The sequence below is a fragment of the Coturnix japonica genome, chromosome 2 (genome assembly GCF_001577835.2).
Source record: "Coturnix japonica isolate 7356 chromosome 2, Coturnix japonica 2.1, whole genome shotgun sequence".
Classification (NCBI taxonomy): domain Eukaryota; kingdom Metazoa; phylum Chordata; class Aves; order Galliformes; family Phasianidae; genus Coturnix; species Coturnix japonica.
The window spans coordinates 107,628,985-107,648,723 of record NC_029517.1 but is presented as its reverse complement, the minus strand read 5'-3'; the positions used below and the strand labels follow the sequence as shown (position 1 = coordinate 107,648,723).

Here is a 19,739-nt window from a genome sequence, read left to right as displayed (position 1 = left end):
TCTCTGCAGATAGGTGGCTTGCCTGTAGCCAGTATCACTTATGGACGTAACAGGTGGGTACATCATCAGTTCCAACACCTCTTTTCTCTGCATTTTTATCAAATTCAAATTTGACTACTGACTAAGCATCTGCACCATGGTTCCTGTCTTGTAATGTTCCCAAAATGTGTGAGCTTGTAGAGCTGTTCCAGGATAAGTGGGAAGATGATGCAACTGTCAGGTTCAACTGTGCCACTATTGTGCCCCTATGATGAACGGAATGGTGACAGAAAATGCTGCACTGGACTGTTTGAAGGGTGCCATTTAATTTCCATGGTGCAAGGGCCCAGTGATAATAAATGCATTTAAATAATGCTTAGAGGCAGGATATTTGAGCAGGGATGCAGAATGAACTCAGGCCTCCCTGCACAGCAGCCCTAATGAGAGCCAGCATTCTGTGTGAGTGTATCAGCAGACATGCTAAGCTGTGAGGCTGTGCTCCAGGCAGGACCTGCTCAATAAAAATAAATGTAAATGAATCAGCAGTTGCAACTAAAATCCTATGTTTGTAATGAACAGGCAATAGCCTAGACCACTAATAAATGTTCTTGAGCAAGGTTGTGCAATTTCTTATTTTCACTGAAGAGGTTCTTGTAATGTCTTCATGGAAGTGATGATGGTGCCAGTTTTATCCAGGCCTTATCTCCTTCCTTGTTTTATTTAATTCCCTTAAAAGACTGCAGTACGCACTATGTATTCTTTTAAAATATTTTTCTCCAACCAATCATGATCTTTTTTAACTTAGTGAGGTTCTTTCACTTCCAGAGACACATGCAGACAAAGACTATGCAGTCTTTCTCATTACATTTCTATGAAGACATCGGGATTCCAAGTATGAAACAGCAACTGCTTCTTTGGGCTACTCACTAACAAAACAGCAGTAGTTTTTTTTGTGAGGCCAAGTCCCACAGAGCTGCTAAGCCTAATAAAACACAATGTTCTCGGCTATTCAGAGTGCTTTCTTCTTATAATAAAATTTATTACAGACACCAACCAGAGTTATTCAGACTAAATTTGAGGAGTGTTTTTAAAAAAAACATGGATATCTATGTTTTCTTCTCTAATCTCAGAGCACAGTGTTAAAGCTTCAGATGGAACCATCCCTAGATCAGGCTGTTTAAAGTGAAATCTTCAACAGCACTTGCTGCTATTTTCCCTATGGAGAACACCTCTCTATGTTAAGATGCCAATGACAATCACTGCCACATGTAGAAAAACCCAGAATTATCAGTGGCTGCAATGAAGAACAATGTGCTGGTGCTAGACCGTATTGCTGTGGTGTGTAACCTGTGCAGCAGTGTGAGTGAGGAACTGACAACCCTGTCAGCAATGCCAGTAGATCTAGTGCTAATGTGATATCTTTGACTGATTCTTAATTGGGATGAACTGCCATATAATGCCAGTAGCAATTATAGCTCCACAGCAACTTCAAGGAAAAGAGATAATCACTGTCAGAATGTTTTTTAGGTATAACTTTTGTTCCCTCATCTTGATGAGATTTTGCCCGTCCTCTTTAGAGACTATTTAGGTACGATGACATTCAATGAGAATGATTTACCTCTTTCCAGCTTGTGAGAAAAGACTTTAAGTCTCTTTCATTGCATAGGTGTTTATATTAAATTCCTGCATTCCTGTCTTTCATTTTCTTATTTTTTTAATAAATATTTATAATTTTGATTAGAGTTCAAATATGTATTTTTATTTATTTATTTATTGTATGGAAGTGATTTTTGAAAATATTTTTCCTTACTCCTTTTTGTAATTAAACTTAAAATTTTCAATTTTTAGAGGTCTCTTAATAAACTTCACGATTAATGGGAATACTTGGATTTACTACAAGAGAATGAGGAACCAGAAGGAAGTAAAGACCAACATTAGCCTTGATTGGGACTATGACCCCTTTCTTTTTGTATTACAAACCTGACAGAAGAGGAGGAAACCTGTTAGCACAATGACTTAAACATTTAGGAAAAATAATTTATTCTTTATATTTGGGGTATAAAGGAAAAGACGAAATCTACTGTCTCTACATGAGGGACAACATGAAAAATGTAGACATTTGCAAAATGGTACAGAAGATTTATGAAAGAATTAATAGAAAATGTGACTTTTAAAAAAAGGTCTTTCATACATACTTTAGCATAAAGTATATTCTGTCCTGTGAGAAACCATCTGGATTATTGTATTCAACTACGGAGCATGCAGCATAAGACATGGACTTGCTGGAGCAGATATAGAGGAAGAATAAAAAGATGAACAGAGGAATATCTCTCCTATGAAGAAAGGGTTGTGAGAGCTGGGGTTATTTACTCTGAAGTAAATAATGTTCCAGGAGACCTCCCTGTAGCCTTCAAATGTTTGAAAGGGACTTAGAGGAAAGATGGCGAGAGACACTTTATCAGCTACTGCAGTGACAGGAAAAGAGACAATAGTTTAAAACCAAAAGAGAGTAGATTTAGATTATGTATCAGATAGAAATTCACTACTGTGAAAGTGGTGAGGCACTGAATGTTTGCCTTGAGAAGATGTTCAAGGTCAGGTTGGATGGGGCTCTGAGTAGTCTGATCTAGTGGGTGGCATCCCTGCCCATGGCAGGGGAGCTGGAACCAGATGATCTTTAAAGTTCCTTCCTACACGAGCCATTTTATGATTCCATAAATAGCACAAATATTGGAGGAGCAGTATTAGAAATAGACCCCTGGAAAGACATGTTTTAGACAGTCATGGACTGACACAAATCATTCAAACAAAAACAGGACTGCAACAGGACTGCAAAAACAGGAGTACAGAAATGGCAAACAAGAGTTGTAATTGATTTTATTTTTTTGTTCTGGAAACATCAAATTTTCTGTCACAGAAGGTTCCTGGAATAAATATTCTCAACCATATTCAGAACTCCTTAGCTGGGAGAGATGTTATACAGTGATTTGACTAGAAAGCTAATATGCCCACCTCTTTCTGCAAAATATATGCTCCTGATTCATTTCTTGGAGTTGTTTCTAAATTTGATTTATGGAAATACTTAAAGAAGTGTCTGTCTATCAGCACTTCATGTCATTGAAGATTTAGGCTCCACTGTAGGCTGAAAGAAAATCTCTTCTACTCTTTAGTAGATTTAGTAGATGTATTTTTTTTTATTCAGGTCAGCATTTACAAGTAAAAAGCAGATAAACCCCCTAATCTAGAGTAATCAGACAGAGAAATACAGAATTCTCAATGGGACCTGGAGACATCCAGCATTCATAAGTGCATCTTCTGACTCCCGTGGAAGATTTGCGCAAAAGCAATTACCCCAATTCACTGTGTTATTTCCCTTCTTTCCCACCCTCCAAAAATTCCTCAAATCTACTTCTATTGAAAATCTATTCACAGGAGAAATGCTTTTCAAAACTTAGGCAATAGGTCTATCTTAAAAAATCAGCCTAAAGTTTTAAAGGTATTTTCCTACAAAGTAAATAACACTAGCTTAAGTAGCAGTGTTATAGAGAAACAACAGGGAGTGATTTGTGAAGTTATTCCTGCCTAGAAAAAAAAAAAAAAAAAAAAAGAAAGAAAAAAAAAGAAAATGTTGTTGAACATGTGCTTCATTTTAAATACAGATGGCATTAAGCACATGCTTAATTTTTTTTTTTTCTGAGGCAGGAGAAAAACTGAAAACCATAGCTATGTAATACTTTGCCATGTTACAGGAGAATCAACTAAAATGTTGCCATTATATTCTTTCATATGATTTCAATATCCTGCCTGAGCAAGAGAGCTGGGCCAGATGACCTGCAGACTTCCCTTCCAATCTCAATCATTTTGTGATTCTATGAATACTGTACAGATGAAAGCATGTTACAGTTTTATGACTATTCATAAGATAAACAATAGAAAGCATCATCAGTGTTTATGTAAACAGTAAAAATAATAACAATCATAACTAACAAAGGCAAATGTGTCATTTGGATCATTCATTTTTCTTTATTGAATTTTGATGAAAAACAGTCCGTTTGAAATATTTCCAGAAACCATTTCAGTTCCAAAAGCTGAACACAAAAACTTGGTATCAGAGTTCAAACATATAAAGTTACATCTTATTATAATTTAATATTTCACAAAGCTAATCATTTTTGATTTTGAATAATTAAGCTTACAAAAATAATGTTACATTTATAAAATAAATCAGCTTTTCCCAATAAATTACAGTGGTGTTCCTCTTATTCAAAAATGTAATATATTGTACAAAATAGATAACATCTTTCAGTAAGATAAAATACTAAAGTATGTTTTTCATCCAGTACATTTTGGCAGTGTGTGGAACCATGTTATTGTGCATTTAATGTCTAAACAACAGTGTGAAAACAAAACCCATTATATTATCATATTAATTGCTCATATTAGGCAGGAGTACCCAACTTGGGGACCATTTTTTATTTAACTTTTATTTAGTCAGATACTCACAAAGAGTCACATTCACAAAACCGGCTAAGTTAATCTGACCCAGTATAGTCACACATATCAAGCCACAGCCAAACATTCACTTTCTGTGAGAGGGTCACAAAAGTGACCTCATTCAAGATTTGGGTGTCTCATGCATGCTTTATCTGTTTTCTAGTGCTGGTGAACTACATGGAGAAACAGCACAGTTCTGATACCCCTGAAGTTAATGGCAAAACTTTGGTACTTTATTCTGCTGTAAAAAGTCTTCCTAAAAGGGTCTAGTAAAAAGAGCAATGAATTGATAAAAAAAATAAAATAAAATAAACAATAACCAGCAAAAAGAAAAACACATTCTATAAAGCAAAAGGTAAACTTTAAGAGCTATTGTATGAAGACCTAAGTACAAAAGCAACTACTTCAAAATAACAAGGAGAAACACAGCATCTACCTTGTGGTAAATGTATTTTCATTAAAGTCCTTTAAATGTTTAGGTCAGCTTAGTATTTACTGAGTATTTTGTGCTTGGAAAAAAAAAATATATAGATATATATATATATTTATATATGTGTGTGTGTGTGTGTGTGAAGAATCATACATATTTGTTTGAGTAATTTTAAAGGCCAATGGTTTAATTATATTATATTCAGATGCTGTGATTAAGGCAAATGTCTAACTCAGGATGAACAACTCACCTTGCAGAATTTCTGATTCCATTGTGTTCCATCTTTGCCATGGTTCAGCAAACTGCAAATACTTTTTCTGTTTATTTCTTATTTAGCTACTGGGGAAAAAAATCAAAACACAAACAAACTAACAAACAAAAACCCTACCATTGCTGTCTGGAATAAATAAAATGTGCAAAGTGGCAATTTTCTTATGATATCACTACTGTATGAACAAAATAATCACTTTACATTTTATAACAGATAATTTTCAAAAATTCTTAATGAACATATACCCATGTGAGCATGTGTCACAACTGCCACTTTGTGCAGACAGACAGAGGGTCTACATCCAGATTAGTTAATATAGACTCCAGAAGGAAAATTTCAATCAATTCTTCAAAACCGGGAAGGAAGGAAGGAAGAGGAGTCAAAGGGGACTCATCATAGTAAGTCAATTCATACCAAACATCTGAAAATTCTGAGTTTGAAATCCAAACAGAAAGTACATGATGTGCTGGCTATCTTCATAGCTTGAGGAACATCTGGAGTTGAATTAAGGCATGTCTATCACTTGAGTTAGCAAATCATCTCTCTCCAGACATAGATCTACAATATAAATATGTAGGTCACTCCAAAAGCAATGCCTCCTATTTATTTCATGGAAACTACAAGAGGTGTACAAAAATACTATTTGACAGAGCAAATTCTCAGCTACAAAATGCTATTTTTCAACAGTCGCCACCTTCAGATATGCATTTTTGCCAGTGATGGACATGAGCTACACCCATAATTCTCTGCACCAGCAGTGGTGACCCACTGTTTCACAGCTTCTATGACACTCCTGAAAGAAAAATGTTGGCTATGCAGTCTATCTTTCATCAGCCCAAATAGATGGAAGTCAAAAGGCACCAAATCTGGACTATCTGTTGGGTGTGATAGGACAGTTCTGCCAAGATTAATTGTGTGTTCCTTGATCATTTTTGTGTGCAGGACAAAGGTTGTCTTCTTCTCTGGTCTGACTCTGGAAGTTAGTCAGCATCATGATGTAGCGGTCAGAGTTGATAGTTTGTCCAGGTTCCAGGAAATCCAGAAGGATCACCCTTTCCTGTCCCAAAAGACATTGCACATCACTTTTCCTGCTGAGGGCTGAATCTTGAATTTTTTCTTCAGTAAAGAATTTGCGTGTCTACTCCATTCACTGCATTCATTCCATTTTAACTCAGGCTCATACTGTGACACTATGTGGACCAGGAAACATTTCACCTGTCCTGAAATGCACCGCACATCGCATCGCTGTGTTCATGCCCACTGTTTGGCCTCCATATACATTAAGCAGGTGTTGATGAATGTAAATTGGTGCATTTTTTTCCACATAAAGGAACACTTCCATGCCAGAGACCATTTTGTCAGACTGCCCCTCTATTGACATCCACCTCTGCTATTGTGAGACAGCACAATAAAATAGGAAGCATTACTTTCAGAGCAGCCCTGATACAATTATTCTGTAAGTAAAGTTGAGAGTGATAGCCAGTGCATTCACCAGACAGACAAATAACACAATGGCTGCATTTACATTAGCAAGTTAAACAGTACAAAGTCTATATACTTCCATCATGAGGTCAATTTGACATGCCCTGGCCATGCTCCTACACTTATTCTCTGTAAAGAAAGATGGCAATACTGAAAGTGCATAGCAAAAAGTGTCCCTAGACAGGCCTAAATCACCAAAATATCCTGAGAAATTGTCTGGAAGAGTAATAGTCCTGACCATCAGAAATTCAGACCACTTTTTAACTCTTTAATAATATAAAAGTTAGCACTCTGGTGTCTATACATCCATGCCTAGGCACTGTCTCATTGAGTAATATAGACATTACTGCGTATGTAGATTTCAAAAAGTTCTCAAACATCTTTGCACATGGCAAGCCTTCCCTCTGATTCACACCAATTCATATGCAGGGAGGATTCAACACTTTTGTTAATATTTTACTTGAAAGAGATGCTTCTTTCAAATCAGTACTTTTGAAAACGTTTTGAATATTTCTACCCATTCAGTATTTCCTTGGTTTTGTTTAGTATGTGTGCTTTATTTGTGGAATCTTGGCTTTGGTTTGGCTAACCCACTTTTTTACACCTACAATTCACAGCTAAACAAGGCCTAGCCAGTTTTGTCGCAATGGAAAAAAAAAAAAAGAAAAAAAAGAAAAAAAAAAGTTATATACACAACTAAAAAAACAATATTAAGATGACAACTAAAACAAAAAATTTAAAAAAAAAGAATCTGTGCACTTAAGAGATCTAAAAATAACATCAACCTTTATACATTTTAATCAGACTGCATTGTCCACAGTTACAGCTCTGCATAGCAGTCAGAACAGTATTATTTTACAAATCACAAAAGGTCTCAAGAAACACCCACAGCAATGGCTCTGGGGAAATAATATCCTATATCATCCTGAGATTTTAAATGTGCAAGTTTTCTACCAAATTATCTAGTGCATAAAAAGGAAAGAGGAATGGAAGGAGGGAGAAGTGAAGGGAAAGAATGAGGGAAATAAGGAAGGTAGGAAGAACAAGACAAAGAAATATTATCACAATGATTTTTGTTTTAAAATAGACTGCTGTGCAATTACTGAAGCCTGATTTGAAGACATTTTGTATTCTTGTCCAGAGCCTTGAGGAGGGGAAGGTAATGGAGTTTCGGGTGTTGCTGAAAAAGAATTCAGAAAGAAATGCACTTTTTTTTTTATACTCTATCCAATTCTGCACAAATATATACATTCTACTGATCCCAACTAAAGTTCTACGCTTGCCATGCTAGGCAAATAAGACATTGTTGGAGAGCTCAGCTTATTAGAAATTTTGCACATAAAACCAACTATATATCATGTATATATTGTTAAAATTAGATAAAATTTAAGTCAAAGACTCTTTCTTACCACTGTTTACAACCATGTTTTTAATGCGCAATTACTTTATTCTTTATGAAATAACTGTAAGCACTGACAGACCACCATTTTAATTAATATGTTAAACTGTAAGACTGAAATGTTATGATGAAAGGCTAACTTGCAATTACTTACAAATCTGTTCTGCATGTACAGGAGCAGACATTGAACTTATTAGAATAGTTTGGCCGGTTAATGGATCTTGGGCCAAGTGAGGATGTACTGGATGATGTAAATGACTGGCATCATTAGAAGTACCTGCAAAAATAACATGAGTACATATCAGTTTAGAAGAGCAGGTTGTTGCCAGCAGTTTATACTGCAATAATTACATTTCTGCAGAGCAAATATTTTGATTGGCAATTTGAATAATTGCCTCTGGGTATTCATTAAACAATTTAACCAGACTTCAATCACATTAAGCACTGTGTTTATTTGCACTGTTTTGACTGCATTAACAGCACATTTCTTGAAATGTTTGTGAGAATTCTGCAATCTGCCAAGGGAATTCTATGTCTAGACACCCAGCAAAGACTACGAAGTACACAGCACAGTCTGAGGCTGTAGGACTCAGGGAACAAGATAAGCAGACATGACAAGCATTTAGCTAACAATTATATTTCTTGAAGCTCAGTCAACGTGGCACTGGTCAAGGTGCTTGCTTACATCATGATTCCCTCAGCATCTCTGTGTGCTAAATGCAATAGAATACAGTAGAATACAGCATGGTAAATTTGAGATGTTATTAACTTACCTCCCAGTAACATTTCCTGAAGCAAACTGTCAATTTTAACAATTCCAAATAGTTTAACCAGTTGTATTTGCTCAATCATTTGCCAAGTGATACTCTGGAGTGTAGGCAGTAAAAGCAAAAGCTCTCCAAATCTTCCTCGGGAGTCGTACTGACGGTCATTGATATAATCCTCTAAACTGATTTGGACTTGGTATCGCATGTTCTTAATCTTCATTGGGTTACTCAGGCCTTTTGCATCTGGAAAATGACAAAAGCATACAATGAAGGCAAATTTTGATTTGGGAGGAGCATCTTTTTTTTTTTTTTTTTTTCATTTTGTTCTTTTCCTTCCAGCTAGATATCCTGAGCAGATGCTATAGCAACAAAAAGCACTTTCAATGTAATCTGAACAAAATCAATAATTAACAATAATTCTGATATATATTTTCAGGAATGTACCTGGATCAAAAAAAACAATCGCTTTCAAGCAAGCATACTCGTTGTCATCTATCTGAATTTCCTGGAAGGGTCGAACTAGTTCATCTAGGATTCGATTTGCCACTCGGCTGATCTCCACTTCAGTACTGTTGCGATGGATTATGTAGTTGTTACCTGGGAATGAAAGAAGACCAACATGTAGAGTGACATAAAGATTTAGATGCAGTATACTAAATGATTAATGTCGTTTTCAAAAATATATTTTATTTTGCTTAATCAAATTATTTTTTTTTCATTCAGTAGCTCTCCCTTACAGCATACAAAACTCTCATGATGCAAATAAAGTTATACTTACCAATTACAGCTCTCACTTAGTGAATAAACTGTGTGGGTAAATATGCTATTGTGTGTAGTTACACATTAGTCCACATTTGGTAGCACAACCATGGAATAATCAAGCCTTTACACAAAAGATAAATACACCAGTAAACTGATCTAACTTTTTTTCTCCCTCCAGTATACTGCAAGACAAATAATCAGATTTTTCAGAGGGCAAAAAGACAGCTTTTCAGAGAAGATATCAGGAATGCTTCTTTATTCAACATATGCTCCTGTTTTTTCTAAAAAAATGTAGAAGCATCAGAAAACTTTCAGTAAGTAATCAATTTTGTCTCTTCTTTTCATTTTAAATTTTCCATTTTGGGTAAGTCACCATCCTGGTATCTTAAATCAACTACTGCACAAGAAAGCATCTAACATAAGTGGCGAGAACAGTGGGAAGACCACAGAAGTTCCAGAAGCCACGAAGTCATTTGGAAAAGTTGATGAACATATCACAAGAGACTCATGCCAAAATGACTCATAAACTACACAAATATCTGCCTCAAAGTATTAGAAATAAGCATAGACTCAAACTGTTTCTTCTTTCTGTATGTATGCTGATTCTAGTAATGCTGACTATAATTTTTTGCTTATTATTTTCTCATTATTTGTCCTTGTTATTTAATAATCCCGATAAAAGAGTATTATTTATATTAATTTTGTCAGTAAAATGACAGCTAGAGAAAGAACTACATCAAAGAAGTCATCTGTATATTTTCTAATTTGAAAATATTGCTGATGTCAGTAATATCTTCAGAGTAAGCCCTTTATGTCCCTTTAACTTTAAGGTACATGTGAATGGAAATTCAAACTGAATCACAGTTATGGAAAGGCAAACCCAAAGAAGTATCAGAAAACTCCTTTGCACTACAACACTGATGGATAAACTAATTTGTGTTGATATTCTGCATAGTCTTGACTCACATCAGCTATCGAAAATGATTTAAACACTTTCTTACAAAACACCCAAAGAAATGTATATATTAAATGAGGACATCTTTGGTAAGGTGTACTTTAGACTTGCAAATTGCTGTGTCAAAGATTTCTAACAAATGTCTCATCACGTCATTATGCACATAGCCATATATATCATCATATGACTGCCTCCCTGTTGTGTGACGGAAGGGAAGAGTTGCTCCAGCAGTGTGACAGCGTTCTCTTCGCTAACAGATCTGGTCTCTTTATGTAACCCAGCAAAGGTGCTGATCAAGAATATAACTGTTGCATGATTTGTTACACATGCAACAATCACACTGTTCCATACTACATCCAAAATGGCAGGGGAAAACAGGGTTGATCTTTGCATGGTGACGCACGGTAGCCATCAAAACAGCTGTGAAAAAAGATGTTGGGAAAGACAGCTGCAGGGAACAGGCCATCCACTTTTGTAGCCTACAGAATCTTCAGTGATAATTTCTGAAGAGCTTTTAGGAAAGAACCAGGTAAATGGTTTTCATGAGACTGAAATTATTAAATGAATCTCCTTTCTTAAACGAAGATTTCTTATGTGATTTTGGTATTGTGTTGTCTTTCTTTCTTTCTTTCTTTCTTTCTTTCTTTCTTTTTTCTTTCTTTCTTTCTTTCTTTTCCTTTCTTTCCTTTCTTCTTTCTCTCTTCTTTCCTTCTTTCCTTCTTTCTTATCTTCCTTCCTATTTTTCTTTCCTTCTTTCTTTTCTTTCCTTCTTTCTTTCTTTCCCTTCCCTTTCTTTCTTTCCTTTCTTTCTTTCTTGCTTTCTTTCTTTCTTTCTTTCTTTTCTTTCTTCTTTTTTCTTTCTTTCTTTCTTCCTTTCTTTCTTTCTTTCTTTCTTTTCTTTTTTCTTTCTTCTTTCTTTCCTTTTCTTCTTTCTTTCTTTCCTTTTCTTTTTCTCTTTTCTTTTCTTTTCTTTCTTTTCTTTTCTTTTCTTTTCTTTTCTTTCTTTTCTTTTTCTTTTCTTTCTTTTCTTTTCTTTTTTTTTCTTTTCTTTCTTTTCTTTTCTTTTCTTTTCTTTTCTTTTCTTTTCTTTTCTTTTCTTTTCTTTTTTTTCTTTCCTTTCTCTTCTTTTCTATTTCTTTTCTTTTCTATTTCTTTTCTTTTCATTTCTTTTCTTTTCATTTCTTTTTTTTTTCATTTCTTTTTTTTCTTATTATTTTATTTGTTTGTTTGTTTGTTTTGTATGAGAAAAAGATACCAAAGATGATGCTAATGTAAGGAAATCATTTGCTAGGAAATTTCTAAATTGTGGCTTCTGATATCCTTTGGCATACCTTTAAGGTATGCATTGCCTTAATTATGTCAGAACAGTTGTCCTACTCAAGTGACTACACAGTTGCTAGTGTACTATAACATCATCATTATTAATTGAATAAAAAACAATATTTACCTAAAAGCAAAATGTCCTTATATGCCATGGACCGTTTTGCTGCTCCAAGCAACAGGTGCTCCCCAGCATGTGCTCTCAGCAGTGCAACCTTAAAAAATAAATAGCATTTTTTTAAAAATAAAGCAGTAACTTCCAAGAAAGGGCAAAATGAATGAGCATACATATTAACATGAGCTCATACATATTAACCTTTAGCTCTATGTACTGTAAGGTCATATGGTAAAATGCCAAATAAATATAAAAACCTTCCACCGTATATCATTGTAATATAGTATTATATAAGAAATTATCATTCTTTGTCACTTTTAGCAGTAGGGGATGATCTTAAACATATAATTCTACAAAATACTTCTAAGTCAATAGAGTTCTCTCTGTGCAAACAATTATTTTCTTATGAAGCCAAGTCCATTCTTTATGGGTGATGTAAAGGAATACAACACATAGGAATACTTAATGGATTAAGACTCATCAGACTCTCAGTAAAGTTATCCACAGTGGCCTGCTCCAAGACCTGATTCCAAGATTAGGAATTGTTTGTCCCAAACAAGTTGATTAATGTGATTAATAAACACACAATGTCCTTTAGAAAGAAGCTATCAAGTAAATAAATAAATAAATAAATAAATAGGCATTTATTTTAACTCCCAATACCTTTGTCATTAATTTTTGAAGGTATCTTAAGTTCAGAAAAATTTCCCAAACATGCACTCTTTCTTTAAGTAGTGTGTTTTCAGCCCTAACTTATCTGTACTGATGACTTATTTCACTTAAGTAAAGTCAGTAACTTCTCAATGATATCTGACCCTTCCCTTCTTTTCATGTCATCTTAGGAAATTGTTTTTTGATTGCTCCCATTGCCTTTGCAGAACACTGTATTTAAAGATCTAACACTACATCTCTCTTTTTTTACAGTTTTTAACTTGTCTGTTGAGTTTGTGCATATCTATCATATTCCATGGGCCTGCAAAGATAGCAAAGTCCGTATAAAAGGGAATGTACTCAGTTTTAGTCTCAAACCCAATTACTTAACCTTCTAAAGAGGAAAAAAAAAATGAAAGAAAGAAAGAAAGAAAGAAAGAAAGAAAGAAAGAAAGAAAGAAAGAAAGAAAGAAAGAAAGAAAGAAAGAAAGAAAGAAAAAAGGAGGAATTGCTCAATTTCACTTCTCAAAGTAATTTTCAAGCTAAATCAGGTGTCACTGAGATTCTGAGCAATGAATTAACCTTCTATCCAGGAAGTTGGTGACAAAACAGCCTACCAGATTGTGAAGACACTGATTCTATGTGTGCCAGCTTGGCTGGCTCTGAAAGACACTAAACATTAGGCGCAATACAAATCTGATGATATGTCAGGCCTCTGTAATAAAAACCCTGAAGAACCCTTCATGTTTTGATGATGTTTTTTCTCTACACTTCTGTTATTTACAATATGATCTGAGTACATTACATCATGAAATATTGCTTGCTATGGAGTGACATCAGCACGCTTGTCATTTTCTCAAGATTCTTATGGCTTTTATTTTTTGCAAGCAGAGACAATCTGCTTCAAATTAAATAACAGGCTGTCTTAATCTATATTATAATGAAAGTTGGACATAAAACAACTACTTTGTAAGGATAAAAAAAAATCATAATATTTACAAGATTTTTTTTCATTTCCGCATTCAAGTTGTTATTTCTGCTTCTAAAAGAATACAGAAAACACAAAAAACTAAATGACTACTGGTTTGCTGAAGATTTGATTTCTTCTTCTAACAGGCTAGAGCCTTATCAACTCCCTCCATCTTTCCATGGTTGAGCTACTTCAAAATTAAAAACAAACAAACAAACAAAAGATTTAAAATCAAGCATCTAGTATCCAGCTGTATTTGATCAGACATTGCATCATTGTTTTCTCATAAAATTAAAATATAACAGAAAGAAAAAGACAGTTATTAATGTTCTCTCTTTGGTCTCCTCTTGTACCTGGTCATCCAGTGGTAATTCACAGAAACCGGGAATATATTTAGCCCATTCCACCAGGACCAAAAGTTGCTGCTTCATAGATTCACAGACATCACTAATACCAGCAATTTTCTTTGCATTTATGTCAGCGCTTGCACCAGGACTGGAGACTGAGATCTGGACACATTCAAAGAAAAATATTAATGATGTTGAGTTTCATATAATTGCATTTTCAGAGCAAACTAAGGGAAAAAATTAAAAAAAAAAAAAAAAATGACAGCAGTTATCACATACACTTAAGAAATTCCTTGACTGTATAGACAATACAGAAAGAATAGTCTGCACAAAAATTATAAAACTTAATTTCTCATTATTACTGCTATTCATATCATGGTACAATAGCTCTGCCTTCCAAAGTATTATTTGTGAAGATTTTAAAGACTTCATTGTCTGTAGGTGGGAAGGTTTTGTTTTGTTTAGGTTCAGGTTATGATTTTTATTTTATTTTTTTTCCTTTAAGATGGCTATAATTTACCTCATTTTAGGAAAAAAGACAGAGTTCGTATACAATAAAACAAAAGGCAAAGAATAAAAAAGAGCAAATGGGTAGTATGATATTCTAGTGAAAGTATCACTAACTTCTGAAGTTAAAATGGGGACGGAACAAAGCAATGTATGAGACTACTGAAACAGTTTCACTTTACATTTTACTTAAGAAAGGATACTTAAGAAATCCTGAGATTTGATTATTCCTATAACCCCACTGCTATTTCTCCATTCCAGTCCCCCTCAAAATAATAAATAAATAATAATCAACCATTTTATTTTTTGTGGTTACAAATTTCAGGATTGTAGGTACTATTTAGGTTGACTTCTGCCATAAACCCCTCATTCTCAGATCTGTTTTTAATCACACATTGGGACCCATAGTGAAATCCCACTATACTTGGATGGTCAAAGGGAGCTGTACTTCTGAAATAAAGCCCAGCACTTCCTAAAACAATGAAAACAGCTTGGATACTAATGGCAGTTTACCATCTGAACCATGCTTCTCATAGCAGGAGGCTCTCTGATTTATTAGAAAAACAGATATATCACCATCCACCGACTAGAAGTTAGTTCAAGAGGGAAAAGAACATGCAGGTTCTTTAATCATTACACATAATGACTCATGAACTTGAAACACTCTATCCTTTAATATCCTAAACTATACAACTTGAAAAATTACAAGATTATGGACTATGTGCTGAAATTAGTCAGTGAACTTCTGTTCAGGATTCCTTATGAACTACTAGGACTGCATGTCTTTACAAAGACATGAAGCTGAGAACTTTCCTCTTTCTCTGTTGCTCCTCATTTCTGATTTGCAACATGGGTGTCACCAGCTCGATGAACAAGATAAAATAACACTACATTCATATCATCCTGAGGAATGCCTGTGACAAATCTCTATTGAGAGCACAGCATGTCCCTTACACATTTACATGATCCAAGACCTTCAGTCTGTGGGAGAAGAATTTTACTTGCACAGTTTATCCTCACTAGCAATCCTTGGGGATAAAAAAAAAATATTTTCCTTATTTTAATATGAAATTTAAAAACAGAAGAATGCCACCCTTTTCCTCATTTTCAAAGCTCAAATACTTGACCAAGTACAGGACTTGGGGTTGTGGTTGACACAAGCAAGTGGTGTGCACTTTCAGCCCAGAATGCCAGCAGTATCCTGGGCTGCATCAAAGTAGGGGTGGCCAGCAGGGCAAGGGAGGTGATTGTCCCCCTCTGCTCCACCCTCCTGAGCCCCTATTGGGAGTACTATATCCAAGCATGAGGCCCCTAGCGCAAGAAAGACATGGAGCTGTTGAAAGTCCAGAGGAGGGCCATGAGGATGATGAGAGGGCTGCAGCACCTCTCTTATGGAGAAAAACTGAGGGAGATGGGCTTGTTCAGCTTGGAGAAGAAAAGGCTCCAAGGAGACCTCACTGTGGCCTTCCAGTACTTAAAGGAAGTTTATTAACATGAGGGACTTTTTACACAGCCTGAGAGTGATAGGGCCATGGGGAACAGTTTTAAACTAAAAGAAGGGAGATTTAGGTTAGATGTTAGGAGGAAATTAATTAAGTGTGGTAAGGCAGTGCAACAGGTAGCCCAAAGAAGCTGTGGAAGCCCCCTCCCTAAAGGTAACCGAGGCCAGGTTGGATGGGTCCTTGGGCAATATGATCTGGTGGGTGGCAACCATTCTCAAGGGGAATTTGAACTAGATAGTCTTTAAATTACTTTCCAACCCAAGACTTTCTATGATTCTACCGTATGATGTATGACACTACCAAACTCTTGAAATCTCTTCTCAGGACTGAGCTATGACAGGCCCATTCAACTGAGGCAAAAACAAGGACCTCTAGAACTTGGCTTTTCCATCACATTAAAATAACCTCTTGGCCTTTAAGATTTGGCATATTGGAAGCAATTCTCTTTTACTGCACCATATCAAACAATAAGAATAATAAATTTTTGTGTGAATGCACAAGGTAGTGTTTTAGGACAGAAATGTACCAGCTGACAAAAACTTCATGGCAGAAAAGACTGGAGGATGTGATTCTCTTTAAGAAAGCTCTTATTCCTGAACTGCATGCGTCAGTTGGAAATGATTAAGGTACTGACACACACGTGCACACACTAAAAAGCATAATAAGCAAGTTCAAAGAATTACTAAGGAGGTAAAATAGGTATATTTTTCATACTGCATAGCTATGAAAGGTAGGAAGGTCCATTATGTTCATCTGCCCAGACACACAATATCTGCCAAAGACCATCACCCAGTAATTCCCGCATCAATTCTTCACAGACAGTTCCACCCTAAGAGGGATGCTGATAAAGGATGAGATTACAGAACATTTGGGGATGTATAAATCAGTCAACATGAAATCATAAAGGTGGCAGTTAAATTCTAAGTTAGCAAGAGGTGCAAGAATGCAGAATCAATGACCATGATTTATCTCAGTTGCAGAAAAGGACTGGAGACTGTTCCATTCAGCAATTGATTGAATAGGAAAAAAAAAAAAAAAAAAGAAAATGAAGTTCAGATGAGACAAAGAAAATTTAAAAGAAAGCTGAGAATAGAGTTTTCAGTTGGAACACTTCTGTTTGCCTTATTTATAATACCTAAGGAAATTGAAAATGGGATTTTCAAAAGAATGTAAGGAAATGAGTGCCCACACCTATTAGAAATGTAATGTGTTTTGACAATTTTTTCACTAATGTTTCATAGGAAAGCAAGCCTAAAGAACAGATAGATGCCACCAGCTGCCTGAGACAGCAACTGATTTAAAAGCAGTAAGAATCATAAAGCTTTATTAAGAAAGGCGCCTAGGACATATTGTCCAGGACAAAGTAGAAACTTTATATTGACTTTGCTTTAAGAATGAATTCTGTTGCTGATTCTTTATTGGAAAGAGGAAAATGGGTATATTTTGGAAGTAGGAAGAAGGTAATCTCTAAAATGATATTGAATACAATGAGAATCTGAAAGGTTTTAACCACAGAAAATATTTTCTTGAAGTCATTAAAGAATTTTATGGAAGGTATCAGTACCTGACGGGAAAGTGTCTCAGCTTGTGACAGTGTGCTAATAGAGGGAATGTTGCAGCCATCAAAAGTATTTCTTCTTGTACTGATTCTGTCCCGTTCATTTTGTACAGCTGGAAGAGAATAATTGTCTCATTTATTGACTTGTAAACATTGCAACACAATATTATGACAGAGGCTTACTAGATAATTATAAGAATAAAAAGTATGGCATTTAAAAAACCTTGTGCTTTCAGCTCTGAGTAATGAGAAAGAATGACAGTACATGTTCATGGTCCTTATCTACATTATGATGTTTGTCTATAAAACTTAGTATAACTAATTGTATCTAGAAACTAAACTTCAATAAATGATGTTTTTTGATAGTGACAGAAGTGGACATCTCAGTACTGCTGAATAGGTCAGGATGTACAACACCACAAAAAATGTCTGAGTGAGACATAGTTTCCTGTAAGAAACCTTGATACAGCAATGAATAATGAACTAAATATCCTAGTAAAATAATTTCAAGACTTAAACATAATACTGTGACTGTGAATTCCTAGCTAGTTTACAGAAGATTAACTAAGTAAGAAATTAAAGAACAAAAAAGCACCAAAAGGGTTCCAGGCAGATAAATTTTGTCCCATGGGAGGACAGAAAAGGTAGTTGAAAGGACTTCAAATATGGAATCCTTAATCAGTACATGCAAGGCTTATGAAGCAACAAGGCTTACTTCTGAATTCAAGGAAGAATGAAAAATAAAACTATCAATCAGATATTTCTGCAACCTAGAGCATGTCCAAGGTTAGGCCAGGAAAGAAAAAGAAAGGAGAAAAAAAAAAAAAAGAATTATACTGATCAAAATATTTTTTACTGCACGAGGAATCTCATCATCTTTTAAGAGCAGCAGCTTTATTTCCAAAGATACGTTTGCTGTTTTGTGAGCAGCTCCAAAGGCTTCAATAAAAAAGAAAATAAATAAATAAAAAACTGAATAGTTTGCAGGGCTTGTCTGAACAATGCACATAGTTTATTCCTGAGGAGTAGTAACTTTTTGCCAAGGACATTCAATGATGGGCCTTTTATTAAAGCCACAATAAGAAATGTTGCTCAGTGATAAACACTAAACACTAAATGTGCTTGAAGAAGGGAGTCAAAAAATATAACCTTTTTAAAAAAAATGGAGAATAAACACTCACTTTTAATCTCAGAAGCTTAGCGTCACATAGCTAATTAAAATAATGTCAATACTAACTAAAATTAATAAAATAGTAAGCTATTCTGCCAATCACTAGTGAAAGTCACTAGTCACTTGAAATTCATAGGCAAATGCCTCTATTATTTTTTGGGAATGCATAATTTCAGATAGACTGAATTGTCTATCTTTCCAGAGCCTTTGTTCAGACTCCATAAGGAAGGGGGAACATTTGCTCAAAGAGGGCTTGTATAGCCTCTACCAGCTGAAGCCCTTTTCACCTTTGCCTTGAAGGAAAGAAAGCGATTTCCTGGAAACAAGCTACAAATATATCATACTGACTATGCTACACTTATGCTGTAAGAGATAACCTGATGGTGTAGAGAGAGGTCTTTAACAGCATATGAGCAGTGAAATCTACAGTTCAGTCTCCTGAATTATTTTACTACTTGGAAGCCTTGAATAAACATGACTTGGATGTGGGGGAAAATGAAAGCTTTATAGGTAGTGGAACTGAAAGAAGCAGAATAGCATAAATGAGATTAGAATTCTGAACAGAATATATATTTTCATTTATAACATGAGTCAGCAGTATGCCTTGTGTTCACACTAGCTAAATATGTACTGGGCTAACCAGTAAACAAGAGACACTGGAAAACTGGCCCATGATGTCCAAGGTGAGACAGAGTAGTTGTTTTTATAGGAAAAAGAGGACTAAGTTGGAGGTGGGTCTAATTTAAGTAGACCCAGATTCTTCTCACATGTTCAGTGAAAGGCCAAGTCAATAGACACCACACTAACTGCAAAATGAGACATTCCAGTTAGATATTACAAGGAAAATCTTCACAGGGAGGGCTGTCAAGCCATGGAAAAAGTTGCTGACAGAGGTTGAGAAATGCCCTCTCTTAGGGACTACCTAAACCAGGCTGGACAGAGTTCTTAGCAACCTGACTGAACCCAGAAATTACCTCTGTTTTAAAGGGGAGCCTGGGCTAGATGACTTCCAGACGTCCCTTCTGAGCTAAAATGTTCTTTATTTCCCCCTTTTGAAAT

At 35.2% G+C, this 19,739-nt stretch overlaps 1 protein-coding gene across 3 annotated transcripts in view; it reads right to left on the bottom strand.

Moving 5' to 3' along the window:
* Positions 1-5,815: 5,815 nt before the first annotated feature.
* The window catches only part of HNF4G (hepatocyte nuclear factor 4 gamma), a 58,316-nt gene continuing 44,392 nt past the window's right edge, over positions 5,816-19,739 (bottom strand). For 2 of the 3 annotated variants that reach the window (XM_015855806.2, XM_015855804.2), the window contains 7 exons: positions 17,516-17,622; positions 13,949-14,104; positions 11,987-12,074; positions 9,267-9,419; positions 8,829-9,065; positions 8,210-8,332; positions 7,437-7,836 (listed from right to left, as the gene is read on the bottom strand). In XM_015855806.2, the coding sequence (XP_015711292.1) occupies positions 7,718-7,836; positions 8,210-8,332; positions 8,829-9,065; positions 9,267-9,419; positions 11,987-12,074; positions 13,949-14,104; positions 17,516-17,622 (983 nt within the window). In that variant the 3' untranslated portion in view covers positions 7,437-7,717. Of the gene's footprint in view, positions 6,232-7,436; positions 7,837-8,209; positions 8,333-8,828; positions 9,066-9,266; positions 9,420-11,986; positions 12,075-13,948; positions 14,105-17,515; positions 17,623-19,739 lie in introns of those variants that run through there. The other variant, XM_015855805.2, reaches the window with a different exon arrangement.